The sequence below is a fragment of the Curcuma longa genome, chromosome 4, assembly GCF_044706935.1.
Source record: "Curcuma longa cultivar G26 ecotype Majalengka, Jawa Barat chromosome 4, ITB_CL_G26_1.1, whole genome shotgun sequence".
NCBI classification, from domain to species: Eukaryota; Viridiplantae; Streptophyta; class Magnoliopsida; order Zingiberales; family Zingiberaceae; genus Curcuma; species Curcuma longa.
Genome location: NC_133864.1, coordinates 3,178,816 through 3,204,468, shown reverse-complemented (window position 1 = coordinate 3,204,468; position 25,653 = coordinate 3,178,816). Strand labels below are relative to the sequence as shown.

At 39.9% G+C, this 25,653-nt stretch overlaps 6 protein-coding genes and 1 long non-coding RNA gene across 11 annotated transcripts; 3 read left to right on the top strand and 4 right to left on the bottom strand.

Moving 5' to 3' along the window:
• Positions 1–124: 124 nt before the first annotated feature.
• Positions 125–3,714, bottom strand: LOC141826278 (uncharacterized). The gene is made up of 2 exons (XM_074713524.1): positions 3,427–3,714; positions 125–603 (listed from the first exon to the last, which is right to left on the bottom strand). The coding sequence occupies exons 1-2, from the start codon at positions 3,671–3,673 to the stop codon at positions 284–286; spliced, it is 567 nt and encodes a 188-aa protein (XP_074569625.1). The 5' UTR covers positions 3,674–3,714; the 3' UTR covers positions 125–283.
• A 918-nt stretch (positions 3,715–4,632) lies between these two features.
• LOC141826267 (uncharacterized) lies at positions 4,633–9,345 on the bottom strand. Of its 2 annotated transcripts, none has more exons than XM_074713510.1 (10): positions 9,271–9,345; positions 7,943–8,935; positions 6,850–6,934; positions 6,640–6,735; positions 6,387–6,539; positions 6,204–6,311; positions 5,635–5,754; positions 5,430–5,555; positions 5,239–5,322; positions 4,633–5,158 (listed from the first exon to the last, which is right to left on the bottom strand). In XM_074713510.1, exons 2-10 carry the CDS (start codon positions 8,908–8,910, stop codon positions 5,033–5,035), a joined length of 1,866 nt encoding a protein of 621 aa, XP_074569611.1. In that variant the 5' UTR covers positions 8,911–8,935; positions 9,271–9,345; the 3' UTR covers positions 4,633–5,032. The 2 variants fall into 2 exon arrangements, with proteins under 2 accessions (XP_074569611.1, XP_074569612.1); XM_074713511.1 differs by having other exon boundaries at positions 7,943–8,923; positions 9,271–9,304.
• A 484-nt stretch (positions 9,346–9,829) lies between these two features.
• On the top strand, positions 9,830–11,727 carry LOC141826269 (proline dehydrogenase 1, mitochondrial-like). The gene is made up of 4 exons (XM_074713512.1): positions 9,830–10,321; positions 10,520–11,162; positions 11,229–11,469; positions 11,542–11,727. Exons 1-4 carry the CDS (start codon positions 9,830–9,832, stop codon positions 11,588–11,590), a joined length of 1,425 nt encoding a protein of 474 aa, XP_074569613.1. The 3' UTR covers positions 11,591–11,727.
• A 667-nt stretch (positions 11,728–12,394) lies between these two features.
• LOC141826272 (5-amino-6-(5-phospho-D-ribitylamino)uracil phosphatase, chloroplastic-like) lies at positions 12,395–14,599 on the top strand. Of its 3 annotated transcripts, none has more exons than XM_074713519.1 (2): positions 12,395–13,616; positions 14,103–14,599. In XM_074713519.1, exon 1 carries the CDS (start codon positions 12,530–12,532, stop codon positions 13,589–13,591), a length of 1,062 nt encoding a protein of 353 aa, XP_074569620.1. In that variant the 5' UTR covers positions 12,395–12,529; the 3' UTR covers positions 13,592–13,616; positions 14,103–14,599. The 3 variants fall into 3 exon arrangements, with proteins under 3 accessions (XP_074569620.1, XP_074569619.1, XP_074569618.1); XM_074713518.1 differs by lacking the exon at positions 14,103–14,599 and adding an exon at positions 13,882–14,035; XM_074713517.1 differs by lacking the exon at positions 14,103–14,599 and adding an exon at positions 13,879–14,035.
• Positions 14,600–16,136: 1,537 nt separating this feature from the next.
• On the bottom strand, positions 16,137–18,909 carry LOC141826271 (putative indole-3-pyruvate monooxygenase YUCCA5). 2 transcript variants are annotated; one of them, XM_074713516.1, is made up of 4 exons: positions 18,883–18,909; positions 16,911–17,552; positions 16,448–16,819; positions 16,137–16,367 (listed from the first exon to the last, which is right to left on the bottom strand). In XM_074713516.1, exons 1-4 carry the CDS (start codon positions 18,907–18,909, stop codon positions 16,137–16,139), a joined length of 1,272 nt encoding a protein of 423 aa, XP_074569617.1. The 2 variants fall into 2 exon arrangements, with proteins under 2 accessions (XP_074569617.1, XP_074569616.1); XM_074713515.1 differs by lacking the exon at positions 18,883–18,909 and having other exon boundaries at positions 16,911–17,579.
• Positions 18,910–20,162: 1,253 nt separating this feature from the next.
• Positions 20,163–20,561, bottom strand: LOC141826403 (peroxidase 66-like). Its single transcript, XM_074713649.1, has one exon. It carries the CDS (start codon positions 20,559–20,561, stop codon positions 20,163–20,165), a length of 399 nt encoding a protein of 132 aa, XP_074569750.1.
• Positions 20,562–23,083: 2,522 nt separating this feature from the next.
• On the top strand, positions 23,084–25,319 carry LOC141826279 (uncharacterized). Its single transcript, XR_012601630.1, has 8 exons — positions 23,084–23,320; positions 23,387–23,447; positions 23,706–23,780; positions 24,057–24,134; positions 24,609–24,671; positions 24,748–24,830; positions 25,125–25,198; positions 25,295–25,319. It is a non-coding gene; the product is annotated as an uncharacterized LOC141826279 (long non-coding RNA).
• Positions 25,320–25,653: the final 334 nt, after the last annotated feature.

Sequence of the window (25,653 nt, the reverse complement as noted above, 5' to 3'; positions counted from 1 at the left end):
AGCTCCAAAACCAACCCCGAATGCTTATACATGATAAACAGGATTAGGATTAGACCACAATGCTACTTCAAAAGCACCAAATAATAGAATTTCATATCCACAAGAAGTAAAATCTTAATCAAAGTAAGATGTAAACTAGCCATCCAGAGCCAACATATCCACAAGAAGATAAATGTACAATACAGTAGCACATTCCGATCCAAACAACTTTTTATTTCCTCAATGTCAAAGGTTAAGGAACTGCCCTGAGACGACCTCCAATTCCTTGAGACAAAACGTCTACTTAACTATTTATAAACTTCTCCGTTAATGAAACAAGTTTAGTTTCTGGTACAGCTCCAATTACAGCATTTTTCTTCTCACCATCTTTGAAGAGTAGCATGGTGGGAATGCCTCGAATACCATATTGTGTTGTTATGTCGGGGTTTTCATCAGTGTTCATCTTATAGCACTTGAGTTTTCCTTCATATTCCTTTGCTAATTTGACAATGACTGGCTCAATCGTCTGACAAGGTCGGCACCATGGGGCCCAAAAATCTACAAGCACTGGGATATCTGACTCCAGAACAAGAGAGTGCCATGTTGACTTGGTGACTTCTGGAACTGCCGAGTAATATACAAAAATTGTTAAGCATCAAAACAATAAACCCTGAAATTACTAAAATTGTTGCTGAATTTAACTGCAATGATAATGGATAGTGATAACTTCATAGCCATTTGAGAACCAAACCGAATAAGAAACAGACTAAAATAAAGCTATGTCAAAAGCACATGGTAAAAAGCATGATGATGCAACTTGAACTGTGGAACGTGCAGTAGTGTTTGGTTAAATTTTGAAGATCCTGATGACCTATTTTACTAAACTAAGTAGCTCATTTATGCCAATCTTGGTACATTTGAAGTTGAGGAAGCTGGTGGATACTTGAATTATGAAAGAGGGAAAATGATAGCCAGGCTTAGGAGAATATAGGGTTTATATGGTTGATCGACTCTTCTTAACAATAACATGAGACCATGCAACTCCTTCCATATTCTTTTTCTATGATTCTCTTATTGGAAGTTCCTGATGCCTACTCTAGTCATGCTATATTATGCTTAACTTTATGAGTTAGTTTTGATAGCAGTTATGCGTGAGATGTTTTTCATTCTAAAATTTACACATTCAATAATTAGTTTTGATGACTTAGAATTTCCTCATCATACGTGCACTTAGGGGTGAGCAAAAATTCGGTTAAACCGAATAAACCGACCGAATTAAAAAATTCGGTTCGGTTATTTCAGAATTTCGATTATTTTTCTAAAAAAATCGGTTAATTCGGTTTGGTTTCGGTTTTAAAATTCCTTATTCGGTTAAACCGAATAAACCAAACTAGAAAAATAATTTATAAATTTTAAATAAATAAATTTATAAATCCCTAATTAATTAGTAAAATTTTCATAATATTTAAAAAAATCAGTTAATTCGGTTAATTCGGTCGAAAACCGAATTAATGATAAAAAATCAGTTCGGTTTGTTTGGTTTTTATTGAAAAATTCGGTCGGTTCGAAAAAAATCGGTTTATTCGGTTTTTGATTAATTCGGTTCGGTTCGGTTTTAACCGAATACTCAACCCTACGTGCACTAATTTCTCAGTGAAATTTTCTACTCCCAAGCAACTGATTTAAGGCCTGAAATAATGATAACTTGGATTCAAGTCACCAAGAAAAGAGTATTGTCGTACATACTAATTCATCCAAGTAAAGACACTAGTCATACATACACCACAAGAACTTGTTAATTTGTTCATATATTTGTTTCAGGGAATTGTACAAAGGAGAGGAGCAATTGTAAACAAAATGAAACAAGGTAACTATTAGATTCCTAATCAAGGAATTCAAAGTTTCATGATACACTGAATTTGACTCCTTACAAAGATGATAAATAAACTTTAGGTTAAATTCAAGGGTGAAAATTGTTGCTTATTGAATTCCACTTTGTACCTAATTAGGTTAACTGGATGAAGAATCTTCAGACGGATTAGAAAGCAAACAACTGAGTTACTCGTTATTCAAATTTTGCAATTTAGAAAATCCAATTTCATGAAATAAGATGTTACGGGGATAACCCATGGGATCCCTGAGGTGACTCGAGTTCGATCTTGGTCCCTCCCACAAGTCCATTCAGCCACAACCACATTCTCCTTCCGTGCTTCAAAAGGAGCCAAATCACCCCTCCGTCTCTTTCATGACCGACTCGCCCATTCGGCACCCTCGCTGCCGAATGGCCCATTCAGCACCTTCGTGGCCGAATTGCTCATTCGGCACCTTCGTTGCCGAATCACCCGTTCGGCACCCTCGCTGACCGAATCGCCCACTCGGCACCTTCGTTGCCGAATCGCCCATTCGGCATCTTCGTCGCCGAATCGCCCATTCGGCACCTTCGTCGCCGAATTGCCCATTCGGCACCCTCGCTGCCGAATCGCCCGTTCGGCACCCTCGCTGCCGAATCGCCCATTCGGCACCTTCAACGCCGAATCGCCCGTTCAATCCCCTCTGTGACCGAATCACCCTTTCGTCCCCTTTCGCGGTGCATACCTCTTATCCAGCTAAATCGAACTGACTAGACGAAGCGCCTTACAGTGCCCTGGCATATCCTATCATGATCTCTGACAAGCTCACACCCCCATTAAATATCATCATCCTTCTAACATCTGTACAACTTGTGATAAGATGACCCCTTTTCCCCCATGTGACAAGGAACTCGATTGTTCCTGATACCTCATTGATCGTGATGGGACATTCCTTAAATGATGACGTGACAGGTATACACACTCATCTCCCTTTAAAACGACCACTCCCTCCTCCGAAAATAGCTTCTTCAACTTCTACTCCTCTTTACGCTCAAGCTCGTTATTGTTTATCTTCCTCCTCCTCCTCCTCCCCCTGTTTCTAACTTGAGCGTAGACGCACTTCTCAACCGGAACATATTCAAGATTTCCAAATTACTAAAATTAAATATCTGAAGAAACTCTATTACACCGAGCAAACAGCATAAAATTTTGGAACAGAGATGCTGCTACGTCCTACATACTGAATATCTACCCAATCAGACTATCAAATAGGTTAGCGCAGGAACTCAAGAAAATTGATTCCCATTGACGCAGAAGAAAAAGAATCGCATCTTCTACAAAAGAATCAGAATTCAGAGGTTCTTCTGATCTTGGTCTAGTGTCTCACAGTTTCTAGACATTCACACGAACAATACGGTGAAGAGTAATTCCACCTTTAAAAATAATCGCCAAGATCAATTGACCAAAATTAAACATCAAACGATAAGAAAGTAAACGATCTACACATTTCGAGTAATGTAACGCAAACACATAGCACAAACGCAGCACAAAAAGGGATCTAACAAAAGTCAAATGCATTAAGAATATGAATCATTACGCTCGGCTGTCGCCTCCGAGGCCTTGCAAACCACTATTACGAGGCGAGAATCCCCCGATCTCTCCTTCCGAAACTTCGGGGGCAAGCCCATTACTAGTGGAGCCAACATCCTCCGGCCGCTGAATGCGGAAAGAGGCCTCGTCGATCGGGGCCCAAGGAAAGAGCAAATCGGAGACACTACAACGGCCCTAGCCGTCGGAACCGGAAGGCGGGGCACCGCCGTCGAATCGACCACGGCGAAGAGCATATTGGACGGACGCCTGCGAGATCGATAGAGGCCGGCGAGTGGGAGTGGGAGTGATGCAGCGGGCTGAAAGGCCGAACCAAATGGGAAAGGTACGCCCCACGCAAACTAATTCCGCACGGTAATTTTTTTAATCCGTATAACTTTTCGATTAATCCAGATAGGATCGATTGGCCGCATAATTTTTTTTAATAGATTATCAGAATAAATTCAGAAAGTATAAAATAATCTGACAAAAACGAACGAGTGAGATTTAAAGCATTTTGAAAATAAAGAAAATATACGAATCTAAATTTAACATAAATCGTTTTTTATGCTTTGACGATTAACATGCTAGATTGATAATGTACCACATTTATTATAAAATTAAATGCATAGATTTATTAAAAGTAAATATTTATGGTGAATTCTTTTGAATATTAAAATTTCATGTTAGATTTAGCAATTTCCCCGCAGTTTCTAAAAGACAGGTAGCCAAAAGCAAATGGAATAAACTGTTTGGAAATTGATAGGAAAAAAAAAAGAAAGATAGGGACAAGAAAAGTAATTACAAGAGAGGAGAAGGGATGCATACATATTTTGTCGACAATATAAATAAAATTAGAAAATAATTTTTTTTCACTAACTAGGAAACTAAAATCTATCTTTTTATTTTCATTTTCTAGTAATAAGGAACTTTACAAAAGTAAGCACTTGCTGTTTTTGATTTAAAAAAACTATTATATTTTTCTTTTTGGGTAAGAATCTATCTGTATCTAACAACATAACATGCTATTTTTGGTTTAGATTTTTTTTCCTTGTAAAACAAGTAGAATAAATAGAACAATTAGACCTCACATGGGACTCATGTACCGTTGACATCTATGACTCATGTAGATCTAATTCATAAATAGATATCTCTAAATTAATTTTAAAGTGAATTATCAAATAAATTTAAACGTCGTAGGACTACATATGACCAATTGAGGATAGTTTCTGACATTGGCAAGAACAGTTGGTCCACTATATTTCTGTAATTTCATCAAAACCTTAAACCCTCTGCCACAATTACCATCGTCTGGATGGTTTCAATTCCCACACTTACAAAAATTGTGTTATGGACCATCGAATTCCTAGAGCACTCTAATGAATGTAAGAATGCAACATACAGTAAGCAATATGCAACATATGTGAGGGGTTTGTTGACTTAATAAGTTCTAACGTAGTGTATTTCCAGCAAGTCCTAAGTAAGAGAGATGAACATTTGCTTCCAGAATTGAACCATTCATGATCCATTTGCTTCCCAAGTCGAGGATGAAGTCATTGGGGATATTAATTTTAATAAAGTAGTAAACAGTGATGAGGCGAACAAACAGACTACATTCATTTCAGAAGAGTTTTGACGATCGACTTCACGTTGAGCTTCTTCAGGTCTGTGTAAGACTGGCCACATCCAACAAACATCACTGGAGCTCCAGAAACATAAACCATGGAAAGAACTGCTCCAACCTGCAGGTGAAATATTCATGTTACAAAAGCCAGGAAAACATAGCTGATAATGTCTACGCAAACTTTTGCAGTTAACTGACCTTATCATCGATAGTATCAAACTTGGTGAGCAGGATACCATCAATCAGCCTGGCATTAGGAACTGTCGAGAGATCAGCTAATTTCTGCAAATATGAGGAGCCAAGTGTTAAAAGATGGACTTTCTACATTTCCTTCACATCGCTAAGCTTTCACGACGGTCAGAAATTTATGAATAATATACAAAAAGCACCTGGTTGAATTTTGTTAATTGGTCAACAGCATCATTTCCAACCAGAGCCTCCCCAACAAAAAGAACTAGGTCAGGGTTGTTGAGATTGATGAGTTTGGAGAGGGCTCTCATCAGTGGTTCGTTATCCTGGTGTATCAGAGAGTAAGGATAGATATCTCTCCAAATGTTTGGCCGACAGAAAAGTCTTTAAACAGTCAAGCCTAACCTGCATGCGACCAGCTGTATCGACAAGCACGACATCAGAACTGTTGTGTTTAGCCTCCTGTATAGCTTCCTTTGCTACGACTGCAGGATCTTTCTCATAGCCTTTCTCAAATATAGGTATCTGTGATAAATTTTGGTTTACTTGAGTAAAGTATTATTCAGTTAAGCTTTATTATAATTAAAGTAGGAGAATTGCTCAAGTCAAACAAATGCCAGAATCTAACTAGCATTCATCAAAGCTGATAGAATCAATTCTAGTTTCAGCATTTGACCTATGTTAAGCAGAGATCAGGGCTTCTAACGAATATAAACTTAAGCTCAACAAACAATCAGAATAACAAAGGTCATATACTGAAATAACATTAATGGAAACATAACAGAGGCCTATGATCTCAAGTATTATTGAAAATGCCTGAATAAATATTTGTAGCATTACATAATCTAGTTCTACCAATTAATAATTATTTATAAAATAAGTGAATTTGGAAATTGATGCAAATAAAAAAGGAGAACAACATGATGAGAAATCAGCATAACTCTTGAGTAAACAATCATAAGAGAATTGCACACCTGGAGTCTGCGTGCATGTGTGCGAAGCTGTTCAACAGCACCTGACCTAAATGTATCACAGGCTGCTAGCATGACATTAATGTCATGTTGCAAAAGCCAGTATGCAACCTGTGAAAAAAAATTGTCCTCAAGAAAGAATCCCAATGCCAGTTAAATTAAGCAAACTAGGAGAAGATCACTTACTTTAGCTAGATTGGTAGATTTCCCAACTCCATTGACACCAACAAAAACCACAACATAAGGCCTTCCTTGCTCCTTAGCGACATGGACATCTCGCAGTATATCAATGGATCTTTTTGGTGTTAGAATGCGAAGCAGAGCTTCTTCCATAGCTGCCTGAGATTCCATCATGCAATATTTTATTAATTTGCAAAAGATGTCTCTGCAGTAAAATTAAACCTGCGGCAGAGCATATCGACAAGTTATAGTCCTAAACCTGGACTGTGGTTGAAACTCTTGTAAAGGAACCCAGTTTTTTCCCTTCAAGACTAGCTGCTACCGATTCACATAGCTTTTCAGCAATTTCCTCAGCCTAAGGATGGCATAAGAAAGGCAACAGTAGGCAGTTAGTGGACTGTAAATCTGTTGATTAAACTAGGTAATCCAATTTTTATAGAAAACCAAACATATAAGACAAGACACATACCACATTTTTAGTCATCAGCCGATCTTTGAGGGCTTTCAATGCTGGTTGCAAATCAGATTTTTCTAAAACAGCATTGCCAGAAATGCTGAAAATAAAATAAATAAATAAATGAAACATTTGACAGTTGCAAGGGTGCATGATATTATCCAGTTTTGTAGTTGAGGTTATTAGGTTTCAAGGAACTGGTCCACCAGACTATTATGGACCCCTAAAACTTTCTTTTATCACCAAATGTCTGTCTATATTGCAAAGCATGATTGAGTTATTGTTTTGGAGTTCCATGGTGGAATCACCAACTAACATTTTCACCACTAACAAAATGCTACCTTAGAGACATTATCCAATTGATGAGTACAGTACAATTTTAGACCATAAATACATCAATTGATGATGTGCAGCAGCAGAAATAGAAATATAAAATAAGAACCAGAAAAAACTAAATTGCTAGTGGATGCTACGTACTACTAATCTTTAGTCAATAATTTGACTAACTAGAATCTTCAACTATAAGCTAACCCAATATAGGATCTCATTTAAGTTAGAAACACTGCAACCAGAAGGAATTCTTCAGCGAAGATTCAAAAAACATCAAAAGGATTATGAAATCTGTTTATAATGTCTCAGAAAATAAAGGCTATCATCCTGAGAAAAGCTAATTGATTGGATTCACTGAAAAAGATATTTCAAGAAGCTAGGGAAGACTTCTCCATAACAAGACATCCAGATCAAAATGGTTCATAAGCCCAAACAGTTTGGTATGGAGAATTAAAATGCTGATAGAAGAACAAGCTAAATAGTATAGAATTCAACTCAGAAATTTTATCATGCCCCAAGGAATCACATAAAAAATTACCAGTAGTAGATCTTGGATAAGTCCAAGATCTTCAAGCCCAATAATTTTGGAAAACCCTAAATACTTCTGTCAATGTTCAATCAAGGAAAGTGGTGAAGCCCATCAGAGAACTGATTACAGACAAGGTGAAATAGCCTAGCGCAAGATAAGGAAATCTACAACTTAAAAGCAAATGATAATTAAGTAAACCCAAAAATACCCCATCTAAAATACAAAGAGATTGAGATCAAAGAATTTTACCTCTGGATCATAGATGAAAACCAGCCCTTTTTCTTAGTGCCAGTTTTCTCGTTCTCCACTTCCTCATCATCCTCATCACTGCTTACAGTTTCCTCCTTATCCATCATGCTCTCTCCCTGATCTGCAGCAGCAGTATCAATAGGTATATCCCCTCTCTCATTGGTGGGATCTGTGAAATCCAGCTTTGACTCGGAAGGTGAATCATCCCAAATCCTGTTCTTCTTCACAGTCTTCTTTGGCTCAGCCTTTGTGGTCTTACCACCACCGCTAGTGTCTGTCTTCTTTCCACCTTTGGTTCGCAATTTCTGTAACTTATTTACATCAAAAGCCCCAACTTCAGGGGCGCCATTCTCTTTTCCCTTTACAAAAATGTTTGGGGCATGAGAATTCTCCTTGTTTTCATTCTCTTGCCCCTTCAAACTACCATTAGCTAAAGAACGCCGCTTTCCTGAATCGCCATCAGACTCGTCCTTCCCAGAACCACCACTGCTAGTATTCCGTTGTTTCCCAGATCCTCTGGCGGCACCGCTAGGGGTTTGCTTCTTTCCGGGGGCCATTGTAGAGGCCCGACCAACCTGCTTGGACTTGCGCATCTCCTCGGCACGGGCCTCTGCCTCCCTCTGAAGCTGGCGGAAGGTCTCGTCGAAATCATCATAAGTTGTGCGCTTGGGGTCGTAGATCTGAGAAAACTCGCGACGGACGGCAGCGAGAAGATCATCGACATAAAGTAGGTGAAGAATGCGCTGGTAGACGGTGACAAAAACAAGACCAAGGTCGTTATCAAAGGCCCACTTGAGGGTATAGGATGCGCCACCGGCGGGAGCATCGTAGTGGAAAGCAGCGTCGGCCGACCGCTCCTCGAGGAGGCAGGATCGAATGAGGGCGTCGATGGGGGAGCCCCTCAGCGCCTTGCCGAGCTCCCATAAGATCAACCCACCTCGCGTAAAGACCAGCAGCTGTTCCAACATCTTCAAATCCGTTCTAAACAATTCCCTAAAAGTAAAAAAAAAAGAAATTCAACAAGATCAAAACAAAACACAAAGTGAAAAGATCACAATTTGATCGAGAGTATGATTGATTCGCAACCATCCAAAATTGAGATACGATAGATTTGAAACCTGTACTTCCGTGATAACAATAATAATTACAAGAAAACAAATGGAAAATAAAAACCCAACCAAATTCAGAAAGACGTGTAAAACCCAAAAGAAAACAAAAAGGAAAAAAGCGAAGATGGATTTGAATCCTTAATTTGCATGAATTGACAATCCTCAGAACAGATGCCTATCCAACAAGAATCACAAAAAAATTCAAATGAAGTCCAAAACCTTAATTTGCGTGTTGGTCTGGAAATCCGACGAGATCTGGGTTAAAGTGAGGATGAATGGGAAAAGAAGGAGAAGTGGAGAACGCGTGCCGCGTCAGATCGCAGCGTTTATATTTATTTATTTTATTTTACTTCTCATGATTTAAAATATTATATTTTATTCTTAATAATTTGTAAAATAAAAATACAATATCTCACATCTATTAACCGCGTGTGTAACGCGCATGACAAAGGTAAAACATTTGAAATATAGTTTCAAATAAGGATAGTTTTTATATGATAATATTATTGAAAAACTATATAATAACATTTTAAATGATATTAATGTTAATGTAAAAGTGAGCTATTACGTAAGTCCACAGTCGTTGTGCTTATCCCAACTTAAGCCACCCACCATGGCCATGAGTCAGCCCATCTTGGTCAAAGCTCTCTATAAATTTTGACCAAGTTGGAATTGCCCCGCAAACGTCGCCTTCCCCCCAATTTAAGTCCTGAAAGATTCCTTGACTATAAATAAGGAACGGGAGGGATCCCGTCGATTCCCAAATTACACGCCGTGAATGGCAAGCGCCACCAAATTCTCCGCCATTGCCTCCCGAGCGCTCTCCGCCCGACGCCTTTCTTCCTCTGCCTCCTCCCTCGCCGCCGAGGCCCCGTCCGCTCCGCTCGACCTCGCTGACACCCGCCGGCTCTTCGCCTCCGTCCCCACCTCCGCCCTTGTCCGCTCCCTCGCCACCCTCTCCGCCCTCGCCGCCGCCCCGCTCGTCGACCTCGGCACCGCGGCGCTCCGGGCCTCGACGGCGGCGTCGGATCGGAACCTCCTCCGGGCCGTCGTATTCTCGACCGCCCGCGCGACGGTGCACCGCCACTTCTGCGCCGGCGAGGGGGTCGAGGAGGCGGCCCGCACGGTGCGGGAGATGTGGGCGGGGGCGGGGCTGCGGTCGATCCTGGACTACGGGATGGAGGACGCCGACGACGGCACCGCCTGCGACCGCAACCTCGCCGGGTTCGTCCGCGCCGTCGAAATGGCATCGTCGCTTCCGATCGCCTCCGTAAGTGTCTTTTTTCCCCTTCCCGGGCAAGTAAATTCATTTTCTTTATTCCCGTGTTCATTAGCGCACGTCGCTAGCGAAGAGGCGTATCGTGTTGCTTTTGTATCGCATGTGTTCCTCGTTTTGGATAAATTGTTCCTTCACATCCCAATTCCTAAACCATTTGGTAATCTAAAAGTTTGTCTTTTTTCTCATCAGGCAAGTGTATGTGTGAAGATCACAGCAATTTGCCCCATCTCACTGCTAGAAAGAGTTAGTGATCAATTGAGATGGGAGCAAAGAGATCCATCATTTCCACTTCCATGGAAGACTAATTCATTCCCGGTTCTTTGCCGTTCCAGTCCCCTCTATCTCACACCTCGTGAGCCAGAGCCCCTCACAGAGGTCGAAGTGGACGGCCTCCTACTCGCCCTCCAAAGATTATCAACGATTTGCCAAAGATGCGTAGAAGCCAATACCCCTCTCCTAATTGATGCAGAGTACACGTCAGTGCAACCTGCAATCGATTACTTCACATACACGGCAATGCAAGAGTTCAACCACAGCGAGCAACCTATAGTGTACGGCACAATCCAGACTTACTTGAGGGATGCCAAGGAGAGGATGGTGAGCGTTGTTGAAGCTGCAGAAGAAGAGGGGTTCTCTCTAGGGGTTAAGCTTGTGAGAGGTGCCTATTTGACCAGAGAGACCAAATTGTCATCCTCCATGGGCGCGCCATCTCCTCTACACGGGAGCATTCAAGAAACACATGAGTGCTTTGATAGTTGCGCTTCCTTCATGATGGAAAGAGTCAGCAGAAGGCACGGTGCAGTTGTTCTCGCCACCCACAACGTTCAGTCTGGTAACTATACAAATTGGTTAGTTTCTTGACAATTGAACTCGCAGTGATCTGAATGAGCATTTGCAGGGCAAGCGGCTGCGATGAAGGCAGAGGAGCTGAGGATTGGAAAAGATGATCAGAAGCTGCAATTCGCACAGCTGATGGGGATGGCAGATGGGCTTTCGTTGGGACTCAAGAACGCAGGTTTCCAAGTGAGCAAGTACGTGCCCTTTGGGCCGGTGGAGCAGGTCATACCTTACCTCCTTAGGAGAGCGGAGGAGAACAGAGGATTCCTTTCCACCTCCTCAGCAGACAGAAAATTCATAAGGTTTGTTTGTGATGTTTGTTAGTTCGAAAAATGTTTACGTATTTGATATCGAATTGTTAATTTGTTCTACAGGAAGGAGCTGATGAGAAGGCTTGTGGCAGCAATTGCTGGAAGAACTTGAATTACATATCTAAAGGGAAATTTGTAAAGAATGTATTTTATATACGCAAGTAATCGATGCTCTAGGCAAAGTAGCTTGTACATTTGTACGTAGTTTAGTGCCCGAGATAATGAGCAGATTTATTGAAGAAATTTTAATTATATGGTCATATCTCATATAATTCATGGTTTGCCACCATTTTGTCATTTGGACTTATTTTTAATGGCACAAACAAGTTTATTATAATCTTTGTAAGATAGACGCAAATCGATTAATCAATCTCCTTTGTTGGATCCTCCTTTTGTTGGATTTGGGAGTGAAATTGATGTTTCAGAGATATGGTTGAATTGATTACAAGAGACAGATTTATTGAAGTGGACAAGGATTAAATCTCGACGAAGTTGAAATAATATCTTTTTTATCGTGGTCAATTATAGTTTCTCGATTTATAATTGTGAGATCGATTATGTAGAATTGGATGATGAATTTTATTTATTATTTAAGAAAAAAAAGTGAAATTTATGTATTTATTATTATTATTATTATTTACTAGAAGATCATTTGGAGGGTAAAAATGAGTAAAATAAAATATTTTGTTATTCTGTGTGAGATCCGAGTCAAACAAAATAGTTCCACGCGGCGTCCATGGCTGATTGATTGGATAATGGCAACATCACAACGTCTGGCACCCGCAATCCATTGATGGAGTTGACGATCTGTGAATCGCTGCTCCTGACGCTTTCGCCATAATCAGCATCGTCGGGAGATTGAAACTCCAAACTTTTCTCCAGGATTTGTTCGCCTTTTAGGTTATTCTTCCTGCTGTTTGGCGTATGATTGATAAACCTTCATTGGAAAACAACTAATTTGTGTTCTGACTTCTGGTTGAAGCTTTCTATATTTATTTTAGGAATGATTTTGAAGAATTTGGCGTGATTTTCTTCTTCCCGTTCGTCAACAATGGCTGGTTGTACAGCTGCGACAAGCAACTTCACCCTCGCCCACAACCTGCTCGATGAAATTCGTAGTCATAAAAACTACAAGAAGATGGGAAAGAAGAAGAATGGGTTGTATGGCTGTGGGTTGAGGCCATGCCTGCTGACGTCGTTGCTCGTTATGGACTCAAGAAGAAACCTTGCGAGAGGGTCAAGAGATGTTCGAGTAAATGCTTCAGAGTTCGATGTCGAGGTGGATGATAATTTTTCAGAAGTTGATGATGGTCTAGCATTAGAGTTGGGGCCTGCACTCCCACCTAGCCTCAATTGGCTGTGGTCGCTCTCGAACTCGATGGACGATCTATCACCAAGAGGCTGTAGGCGTATGGGATTTGGAGTGATATTTGAACTGGATGGAGTTCTTGTGGAGGGTGATGATCCTGAATTGGAACGATGCGCTTGGTGTTTGATGTGCAAGAAAGAAGGCAAACAATTTCCGTCAGATAATGAATTAAGGTGTATGGAGGGAATGCTGACTGAAGAGGCCATCTCAGAGGTCCTCGGCTGGTCTGAAGATCCATTGGAGCTTCAAAGCTTAGCTGCACGGAAGGAAGAAATATACTGCTGTTTGCGTGGTTGTGACTATCAGTTACGACAAGGTACTATGGTGTTCTTGAGCAGACTTTTGGACTACGGCATACCTATGGCAGTGGTATCTACACGCCCTAGAAATAGCCTTGAACAAGCCATTAAAACTGTTGGGCTGGAAGGATTCTTTTCTTGTGTGGTGGCAGCAGAGGATTTAGATAGGGGGAAGCCAGATCCTGAGATGTTCAAACGTGCAGCAGATCTACTTGAGCTTGCCCCGGAACGGTGCATTGTAATTGGCAACTCAGATTTGTCAGTGACGGCTGCCACCAGTGCTGGGATGAGTTCTGTGGTGGTGGCAAGCAATAAACCTGTCTATGAGTTCCGAGCTGCCTCACGGGTGGTGAGGTGGCTTAATGAGCTCTCTGTCGCAGACTTGGAGAGAAATACCAATCCAATTCAGCGAAGAACCAGGGAAACACATATGGAGATGGATTAGTTAAGCAACCTTCAAGATTAACTGGGTAAGAATCACTATATATATACATCTTGCATTGACATCAATTTTATAATTAACACATCCATGGAAGAACCTTGTTGAGCTTATCATATATGGGCTCCAATTTACCACTTCAATGCTACATTGTGTTCCTCAAATTCGAGTATCAGTTTTCTAATGAGTCTTGATCAAAGACTTGGACTTCTCAATTTTTAAAAAGATTTTACGTGTGCTTAATAAGGGTGTCTTACATGGGTACTGATGTATTCATTCTTTTGTTTTGTCAGTAGGTTAGCCAATTTCTCTGTTGATGCTATAAGAAATCCTTGAAGAGAGTGATACAGATTCTTCTATGTATGGATTGTGCGTGGAGTTGTCATGAAGTGGAACATGGATCAGAACCATCATTATTTCTTTTTAATATCTGTCAATAATAAGATGATGAAATTGTAAGTTTTGCTTTTTGTTCGAACTAACATAAATGGAAACCATGTTTACCATCCTACTTCAGGTGATAGAGCTTTTCAAAGTGGCGAAGGGCCTTCTTTTGGACAAAGTATGAGCCTATTAGATGATGAACTTATCAATTCCCGTAAACATTATTTCTTCATTTCTTCATCCTGAGATGATAAGAAAACAAGATCCATAATCACTCCCAGGATACTGTTTATGCTGCTGTAACCAATAAGCAGAGACTTAAGACGCAGAGTATATATGATAGCAGAGTTGGTGAAGCTGATGCAAGGATTTGATTGGTAAGCTAGTGATTGTTGTCAGCAGTTGAAGATCACACCACGGAGAGGCTGCAAGAAGTAACTGAAACTTTTACCTGATGTTCAGTATAACAATGTTGATATTGGAGGTCAGCAAAGTTATCATCCCTGGATAAGACCCAGTGGTGCTCAGTTTCAGTGCTGTCCATGTTCCATGCTTTCCTTTTGTTCGCTAAAGGTTCTCTTCTTTTGTCGATCTCTTTGTCGGATAATCCCAAATGCTTAAACTTCTGATAGTGTCTCATCAATCGTTGTGTTAATTGACTGAACCAGCTCATCCGCTCCATTTATAGTTTGCTTCCCACCCTTCTGCCCTTTCCAGACCGGCCATCACTCTCTTTCCACCCTCGCCATATAAATACAAAAGCAAATAAAAGGACTCTTGTGAACATTGGTCACACACCATCTACTCCGAAATTTGCTGGCCCCAAACCCCCTACCACTCCAAATTCTTATCCCATTCGCTCTCCTTCCACAAATCGGTCTGTCTCAAACTCTTCTTACGCGTGAGTTCATGCAACTGTTGTTGTGATTCAATGACTGGCTAGCCTATCCAGTACCTTGTCATTGACCATCATTTCATGCATGGATAGTGTGGAGATGGACCATACGCAGCAGGAGCAGGAATTGCACGGCCTGTTCTCGTGTTGGGGCAAGCTTCGACTGCCCTCTCTTTGGCAGAGCCTGCGGCGCCGCTGCCGTAGCCGCTTCCGCCGCGACCGGTTGGGCGTCCGACGAGGCAGCTTCGGGTATGACCCTCTGAGTTATGCCCGGAACTTCGACGAAGGCTGCCAGGAAGACGAGGAGGAGAAGAATGCCCGCTTTGTTTTATCATCGAGGTTTGCTGCCCTTCACCCGCACCAGGCGCTGCCAACGAGCGCAAGTTCAGCTTGAAGTTAATCGTAGATACAACAACTTGTGCTTGATGCTTTTATATCGATTGACTATCATCAATGGAGCGTCATCCTGCTATTTCTCATTCCCGATGGCCGTCGACGGAACAATTTCCAGCGTTTGATTGCCACAAGAATCTGAGATATGAATTCTTACAAACTTATTATTATACATGTATGATATTCTTTTGTATCCAACTCATTATGCTTATTGTTATATGTTGGAATTGTGATATCATAAATCAAATTACAACATACTTATACCTTTTTGTTGTTGTTGTAATTGTCCTCAAGTATTCTGTAAGAATAATTATGTTCATTTCCACTAATTTATAGTAACTAAGAGATAAAAGCAGTGTTCCTATGCAATTGTTTCAGATAGTCTAAGCAATTGATCAAAGTAACGCAAGCTAGACGAAATGTTTACAGAAAATCTGACTGAAACCTACAAGATGAGGGATCTCTGGACAATCCAGAAGCATGTTGGAGCAGATAATGATTTGTGACCTGTTGAGATGCGTAGATCATGATCCCCACTTTCAGTTCGTAAAGATCTGGCCTTTCAGATGATCTAAAACTTCACTGAATTCCTACATCCTTCTGATGATAAAAAAAAAAAGTGGCAGAAATGTTAAGTCTCTTGATGCATCAGACAGCTTGTGACAAGTTCATATGCTGCTATTTTCACTATAGTAAATGCTTTAACTGGTGCAGAAGTTGTGGAGAAAAACCACATCGTCTCCAATGTACAATAAGCCCCTTCCTGTTCAAAACTCGGGCTCCATCTGAGAGAGGGTTTCATGCACTTCTGCTACTCTTATACTATCTCGCACTAGTCTACTACAACCACATTAGCAAACGAGAACAGTAAAAGACATTTCAAAACTGGGAGATGCATCTGCGATGGCAAGCAGCGGCAGGCCGCGAGCGGCACGGCTTCATCTCCTCCTTCCACAACCTCGCAATGTCCGACGCCGCACGCACCGCGTCCGAGGACGCTCCGGCAAGGCCTCTCCTTGTGAATCCCACCGCGTAGAGCCCGTTCTCCCCCTTCCACCCGTCCGGAAATGGAGTCTTTGGAAATCCATCCTTGGAGAAGAAATCACATCCCTGCAACCATCCATTAATCACTGTTTAGTTATATTAATCACCGGTAAAGAAAAAGAATTCGAGCTGGTCGTTTTCTGTACCTGAAGCCATTGGGGCACATTGCTGCGGTATCCGGTGGCCAAGATGGCGGAGTCGATGTCGAGCACCTGGCCGTCAACGAGCTCCACTCGTCCCAGCGAGAACCGCTTGATGCCGGGTACAACCTTGACGTCGCCGGATTTTATCTTGCCGAGGGCGCCAGTGTCCAGAACAGGGGTCTGCCCCTCCCTGTTTTTGAGCTCCAGGGGACCTTTCAATGGCCGCCTCAGGCCATTTTTTGCGATGTCGCCCAGCACCAGCCACGCCAACAGCAGCAGGATCTTGTCCACCAGCCACAGCGGAAGCCACTTCATCAGCAGCACCGCCAGCTCGAACGTTGATTTCCCCATCACCTCCCTCGGTAGCACATGAACCTTGAACCAATCGAGAGCAATCTTTCATCAGAGACATGCTATAAAATTGTTAAAGACGTCGTTTTTAGTGATAAAGATAAAGGTTACTCACCGAGTCGCGCACCACCATGGCCGGGAACGCGTTGTGGTCGCAGAGGTCGAGGGCAAGCTCCATGCCGGAGTTACCGCATCCGACGACGAGCACGCGCTTCCCGCGGTAGGACTCGCCGGACTTGTAGTTGCAGGCGTGCGTCACTTCGCCGCCAAACTCCCCGAGCCCCTCCAGCTCGGGTACCACCATCTCAGCGTTCTCGCCGGTGGCCACCACCAGCCAGCGGCAAATGTACTCGACCTCGAGGTTCCGGTTGCCAGCCTCGGCGCCAGCGCCAGTCGTCCTCACCCGCCACAGGCCGCTGGTCTCGTCGAACCGGGCCGACTGAACGGCCTGGTTGAACCGGGGGTTGATCTCGAAGTATCTAGCGTATTCTTCCAGGTATTCGACGAATTGTCTCTTAGAAGGATACTCTGGGTAGTCCTCCGGGAACGGCATCCTCGGCAGCTGGCAGAATTGCTTGGGAAGGTGGAGCTTCAGGCGGTCGTAGGTGCGCCTCTGCCACAGCGAGGCGATGCAGTCGGCACGCTCGAGGACCACGTACGGTACGCCGTGCTCCTTGAGGCACGCCGCCAGCGCCAACCCCGACGGCCCGGCTCCGACGATCACCGGCCCGGTCACCAACACGCACCTCCGCGAGAAGTCAATTCGATCCATCATACTCGCCATTAGTTGCTAGTTTCAGTCTGAGATTGTGAAATGCAGCACTGGATACTTATGGTGCAGTGGGCAAGGAAGAGATCGGAGTGGAGGTGTTTAAATAGGTGGTGGACAGCTCGCCCATGGCGTCTGGGAGCTGCATGTGAGTTGAACTGCGGCCGCCTCGACTTGTTTAAAGCTTCGGGAGCAGTATACGTTTCTAAAATATTGATCAGGCAAGGTTTAATTTCAAAATCTCGAGGAGAAAACTTCAAACATCATCATGCTGGAAGATAACAACCACCCGCAGTTACTATTGATCCCCCTGTTCTTAAAACACTTCTGTTATGTCATTTTATGATGCCACAATAAAACAAAGCTGAAGCTGCATTAAGGAAGAGCAGTGAACAGAAGATAATTGGCGAAATATCGAGTGTTCATCAGTCAGATTCCTAACATGTAAAACTGTTGATTGAATCTCAACAGACGACTCGATTCTCTGTGCTTGCAAATTGTTGGGTCACAGATCGCTGGAAATGGACCGATCGAGTTTGTTTTAGGACTGGTTACAATCTTGATACAAATGGACACAAGATGTTTGCTCAACATTCTCAAATTTTGATCAATTCACTCGAGAAGCAATTACAAAAAAAAGAAGAAATTTGTGACAGAAATGAATGGAAGAACATTGATGTCCCAAAACACATGCTAAAAATTAGCGATCAACGATCACTAGCAACCAAGTGAGACCTTCTTGCATGCTGATTTCCAACAAGCTGTGCATTGCCTGCTCTTGTTGTGGTATATGCTATATTTTTAATCAGATCAAAGAAAGACAGTTCAAAAGGGGGAAGGAGAGTCAAAGATCAATCAAAAAAGTGCTTTCGATACCACATGACTAATACCCACTAACTTATATTCCGAAATACTCTATCCTAGTTGATGATTAGATATATATATATATGCTCTATAAGATTTCTCTGGGATGGTAGGTCAGCTTTAATATTTGCATTTACGTCAATAATGAAAGGCACCGAGCTGGCACAGTTTCTTTAGGTGCGATTTAACAACCGAATCGCCGAATCCTAATAGAAGGATTAGTTTAACGAAAGAAGGTGTGAGAGGAAAGAATGAATAAAGCCAATGAACAAAGTGCCAAAGCTGAAACTGAACTTAATAACGAGAGCCAAGTGATCCATATTATTGTATGAATCTAACCTTTATTCGTTCGTAGCATTGACCAAGTTGAAATATGCTTTTGTGCCTGCATGTGGATCGGCATATGCATATGCATGGAAAATTGTGATATAATTAGTTATCTCACCTTCAAAATCATGTTATTTAATTTGTCACATGGCATGAGGCCATTGGAGAATCAAGTTGCCTTAATAATTTGCATAGATTCATTGGCTCATCCTAAATTACAATATTTCAACGACTAACCGTCAGGTTCCTCTTCTGTGTGGTAGGTATTCAACTGTCTAATCTAATTACATGTGGTATTAGCCTCACTGATTCTGATTCATTAACTGAGCATGTGAAATGATCAGTGATCAAGAATATATATATATATATATATATATATACTTTGATCGTTTCAGTAAAAGAACATGAGTTAGACTGATGTGTGGTGTTGAATAAGTTATAACTGAACTAATTTAATTAGGACTGATTAATCAATCAATTAATTAATGAACAAAGACATGAGCTTTTGAGGAGGTGCCCTTATGTGTAAAATTAACCTACTTCCAAAGTGAACCACATGGTGAGTGGATATATAAAAATTAGCATTGGGCAGAGGAGAGCACATTGCAACAATTTTGATGTGTGTTACCTTTACTTTGCACGCTTGTTTGTATCGTGTTTCATTCAGATACAAAGATGGCATGGACAAATGAATATCTAGGGCAGAGTAATTCCTTGTAAATTGTGTAGGGCTTGTAGTTCTTCAAGAAATGGGTTCATGCTCCTCTTGCCATAAGTGATATGATGATATTATACTAGTTTTGATCTTTAGTTCATTGAACACATCTTTAGTTCATTGACTTTATGTGCTAGTTAATTATTTGTGCTGTCATTTTTTTTATTTTATTATTTTTATTTTTCTTGAGATTGTCTCTTGAAGTATATTGGACTCCTAAGTGGCCCAAATCAAGTTTTAGAGGTTTCAAAACACACTTCCAATCATCCAAAATCTTATGCACTCAAAGTAATTAAATTTAAATGCTAAGTCAAATTTATATCAATTAAGTTGCATTAATTATATAATTTTTTAAAATTTTAGATTATTTGAAAAAATATAAATACTTTTCAATCCTTTATTTTACAAAGGTGAGGAATCGAAAAATAACGTGAGTGAATAAACGAGAAACACACAGCAACATATTGCACAAAGAGGATTTTATTCAAGGAAATATATATAATTGATTAGTACACTTGTTTTGCTTCACACTTCACAGTAACAAATGATTTTCACGCATGTTTGTTTCTTTAAAACATTCAAAGTACAATGAAAATGTACAATAAAAATTTTATTTAACTTTGCCATTATGATTTTGGAAAAAAAATTAATACGTAGTTTTTTAAAAAAATAAATAATTAATGAATATGTGATCAATTGACCCTGTTGCACACCAACCGGACCTCTCCCGCCGTCTCGGGACGCGGGCTAAGTGCTCCCATCTTGACCATCGCCGCAGCGAAATCCCTGGCGAACGCCGCCCCGTCGACGCTGTACCTTCTCACCAGCCCGTCCTGCGACCCGCCGTTGAACAGCACCTGGTCCGACTGCAGAAGCCCCCTCTGCGCCACCAGTTCCCGGTAGTAACCGTTGTCGAACCGGTACGGCGTCTCGCCGTCTAGGGGCGCCAGCGCGTTGCTTCCGCCGCGCGGGCAGGTTCTCCTGAGGAGGGCAGCGAAGGTGGCGTTGATGTTGCGGTCGTTGTAGATGCGGTCGTCAAATTGGGAGCACTGCGCTTGGCCGATGGTGTGCGCCCCAGAGAGGGCCGTCATTTCTCGCGGGGTGAAGCCTTTGTCGCGAAACATAGAGATGAGGACCGACAGGTCGGAGGAAGGCCCCGGTAGTTAGAACCATTATGCTTTCTCTTTCGCGGATATTTTTTGGAGATGGAGAAACCTTTTACCATCCATGTTCTTACAAGCAACATAAGTAAGAATACAAAGATACAATAGTAAATACGATCAATACAAATGAAATAATTTTACAACAATAAATCTTAACTTTGATCTTTTTAAAATTGTTTTAGATTATCTATGATACGGCAAAAGCCCACAACTACCATGTAACCATAGATTTGGAATGATGTGAAGCTATTAGGCAAGATCAGTGAAGATTAGATAAATCTCGAAGGGTAGCTAGTTGACATCCTCAACCCTCATGTGCCTAACTTTGCTAGGTCTTATGTGTCGACCTTATCCAGATTTCAAATCCCGACCTCGGCCTCATATGTCAACCTTTACTTGGTCTCGAATCTCGACCTCGACGTCTATTGAATCTCATACACCAACGTCACCTCGGTCTCGGGTTTCGACCTCAACCTTTACTTGGTCTCGGATCCCGACCTCGGTATCTACTGGATCTCATATGCCAACCTCATCTTAGTTTCGAGTCATGACCTCGACCTTTACTTGATCTTGGAGCCCGAACTCGAACTCTGTGTGTACTAGACCTCATACGCTGACATCATCCCAATCTCGGATCCCAACCTTGACTTCACCTCAGTGTCAAGCACCCACCTCATACCGGTCTCCGATTTGTTGTCATTCACTTCTAGGCAAGGCATGTAAAACTGATTCATCCTTAAAATCAAGAAACTTTAAGACTGTTTCTCCTGGAGATAAAGAAAATATCTTAGAAGACATGGACAATTGAAACACGTATATTGGAACGGAAGCACATATTTCAGAATATTTTTTAAACATGCGTTATATTTTGGAGAACAATTCTATAAAATGTTACTCATACCCATGGACACAGGTATGTACACATAGAACCCTAATTTCCCCAAGTCCATAATTTTCTTCGTTCCATAAAATTATAACTTGACCTATAAAGGGAATATGTTTTGATATTTATTTTCCAACCATATGATCATTGACATGAATGCTGTTCCCTTTGTTTTTTCATCTTCACTCTAGTTCAACTCCATTTTGATTCTCTTCTCAAAATGTTTATTGCTAATGTTATTAGCTGCTCTTAAAAGTAGCAAGCATGTCGCAATAGGTTACAAAATAAATTCATTTCTTTTCCATGTTGTTGGATTTTTCTTCTACATTAATTTTAGATTATAATTTATTTTTCAAAATAAAATTTACTTAAATATTGATGAACATGTAAGTAAGAAATTGAGTTAAATAATATAGAAGAATCTATATAGCTAACTCTATTTAGTAGGAATAAAAATTTAATTGTTATTGTAACCTCTCAGTAATTGTTTTTTAATAGTGCTTTAAGATTTATGGCTAGATTTATTTTAAAATTTGTATACAGTAGAGAAGCTTCACTTTGTATGATCAAAGAAGACCTTCACCTCACAGATGGTCGTGGGGCCGACCGTGTGGGGCCGCTAAGGTGGCGGATCCACCTTTATGCAGAAAAAAAAAAGAAGACCTTCGCCCCCACGTGTTGGCTCAAATGATTCCTGAATAAGAGTTGTTACGATAAAGTCTAGGAGTTGATGGACAGTACTGGAGGGGCCCCCGAGGTGAGAATATCACCTTTGTCATAATGTTGAAGAAGACTTTCATGCATATCTTATCTCATAATGATAGAGCTTCGTATGTAATTTTATTAGCTTTTTCACTACAAGAAAATTGTCATATACCCACGGTAAGTTTTAGCTACGCATATATAAACTGTAGGTAAAGATAACATATAGCCACAGATATATGACATTGTCACTATAAGCTATAGGGACAGATTTCAATACTGTGGCTATTGGATATCTATACCTACATTTATATTTTACTGTCACTATAATTTTTTTTACTATGGATATAAGTAGCATATACCTATACTTATAATTTACCGTCACTATAAATTTCACTGTTATTATAAATAATTTTTAATTATATTTATCAAAATAAATTAGTTTAAATATTAAAATATCATATTAAATTATTTATGATGATAAATTTTATTAATGAAAAATTAAATCATAACTAATTCATTTTATTTTAAAAAAAATAATATATATTAAAATTTTAAAATAGAATTTAAAATAACTTAGATATGAAATTTATTATTTAAATTTTTATAAATAAAAATAAATATGAATTAACAATGAAATTTACTACCGAATTGTATTTGTCCACAAATTTATTTAAAATATTTTTAAACAAAAAATACTCCATTTATAATAAATATAATTTGAAAAGAAATTTATTAAATAATTATAAATTTATATTATTTTAATTCATTAAAATCCTAAATAAAACCCTAAATACCGTAGCCCCTGTTTCACGTTTCGTGCTTTTGTGTTTCCACCGACGCTTGCACGGCGCTAAGGCACGCACGGCGGAGGAGCTCCACGGGCGTTTCTCTGGTAATCCTAACCTTCTTCTCTTACCTATTTCTCCATCCTGCAACGTGCGACACCAATGGCGTCGTAATCGTGCGGCGGCGTGATGGATGTTGCACGGAATGATCGGGTTTCCTCCGATGATTTTGGAGCTTGCTGGTTTTTTTTGCAAAGAGGAGTTTGATATTTTTTTTCTGGGTTAGTAACCCGCCATCGGAAACAGGTTGACAGGTAACCCCTCAATGACCCATCAATTTTGTGGTTCATGAACATGTTATACCTTCTTTCCTTTCCCAGGTTAATACCTAGGATAGTGGACAGTGCATTCAAAATAGCTGAGCAAAGTGCTTATATAAGTGTAAGTTTTAAGCATGCCCTTTTCTTCAATTACAGCTAATCAGTTAATGCCTCTCATTTTCACCATCTTAATCTACATGTATTTTTGTTATTTGTCAATAAGTGCACAATGCATTCATGATAGATCTTTAACATTTGATGAAATTACAATAGGGTTCCTAATTTCTTATTTTTGGCATGGTTAGATATTCCCTTCCTCATTCTTTTCCTATAATTCTGTGTCTTCTTCTCTTAATCCTGAAAATTTGTGGAAATGCAGAACTTTGGTTTCCTATCGGAGCGGACTATCTCCTTGGCATTTGATGTCATTTCACATGTATTAGAAACGGGTCCGGTTAGTGCATGTTGTTTCCCTATCAGTTTGAACTTTTACAAGAATGGTAATTTTGGATATAATCATAGTATAGGAATTGTTTCCGCTGCTACATATGATGCTAACTCAAAGTCTTACTTTTAAGATCTGTTAGTCATGTGTCAAGAAATCCTAGCAATGTATCATGGGAGCCGGAAAAGAGGCCTAAGCTACTTTCTTTTTGTGATTCATGGTCTTATAGTTTTATCTTCTAGAAATTGTGTTTTTCATTTAATAACTTGTCTAACCTTTTTACAGGGATGGAGATTTGTTTCACCCCATTTTTCTTCACTTTTTGATAGTGCAGTGTTTCCAGCATTAGCTTTGAACCAGAAGGTATTTATGGAATATAATATCATTCTCATGCCCTCTTCGATAATACTCTATTTTGTTTTCAAGCTGATAAAAATATATTAGTTGTTTGTGTGAGTTGTCTTTTAAGACAAGATGATGACTAGCAAGCAAAGTGCTCTCTTATTAGGCTAATGATCCTTGATTGGAATATTGAAGTGTTCCTTTGTATAAGGTTAAACAATCTTGGTAAATATCAGTATGCCTTAGATTTAGGTGCATGCCAATTGGGGCAGAAATTCCTAATTGGTGCTATTTTTCCTAGTTTTTCCTGTTTTCCCTTGGATTTTCTGGTATACTATATGTATGACAAAATGCTTAAACATTAATGCCTAAAATGAATGTAAGATATTGGTATCTGATTAATGTTAAACTTTTCCTTGAGTGTTATATAACATGTATGCAAGTGTAAACTAGTTTCTCTGAGTATTTATGCTAATCATATTTTCTAATTCGAAGGATATCGTGGAATGGGAAGAGGATACTGAAGAGTATATAAGGAAGAATCTCCCATCTGACAACGTATGATTATTTAGCTAAAATTCACAATATTGTGTAATTTGTTCTTTGTGATGATGTCATCGATGTAATATTGCAGGATGAAATTTAGGATGGTCTGAAGATCTATTTACTGCTAGGAAAAGTGCCATTAATTTGCTTGGTACCATTACAATGTCAAAGGTAAATTTTTAGATATTTATCCTGTAATTTTTTTGAAGCACTTTTTCACTTAGGATGGTATAATACTTTCTATATAATTGAATTTAACACTGTATGGATCTGAAAGAAGTTGATCACCCAAAGTGCAAGTTTACTTAGCAGTAATTTGGATAGCTATCTACATATTAAAATCCCTATCACTTGTTTAAATAACACTATATTAGTTTTGTCCGCTACTTTAATTAGTTTTAGCATTAATCACAATGAATTCCTTAAATTGATATCTTAGTTCAAAATTTGCATACTTTTTTATAGGTTCCGGATGCTTCAAGTAAGTCAAATGATCAAAGCAATTCAGGATCTCAAAGTTCATGAAGATCATGAATATAGTAGGTATTTAATTTGATTAACTTTCATTAATATTGATGTTAATTTTGTTAAATACATTCACTTATATTAATGCTTCATTATAATTTAATTTGCAGGTGATAACCAGAAGCGAAGGTGCTCATTTTGTTGATTGTTGGTGATTCATGTCTATCATATTTTGGAATTGTATTTTGTATGCACCATATATATGTATTTTATGGGAGCATAACATGTTATGTATTTTTTTTATATTGTTATGATTCCATTTGTTTGTAATATTGATACATATTACTTTAAGACATGATTTACTTTTAATATAATTGTAGTCTTTTTTAAGATGATTGTTATTCTTATGTAAATTTAAATATATAAATTGAATTTTAAATTTTAATTTTTTATAATAAAATTGTGGTTATAATCTATATCCACAGAAAAAATACCTATAGTGACACAATGAAATTTGTAGGTATAAATC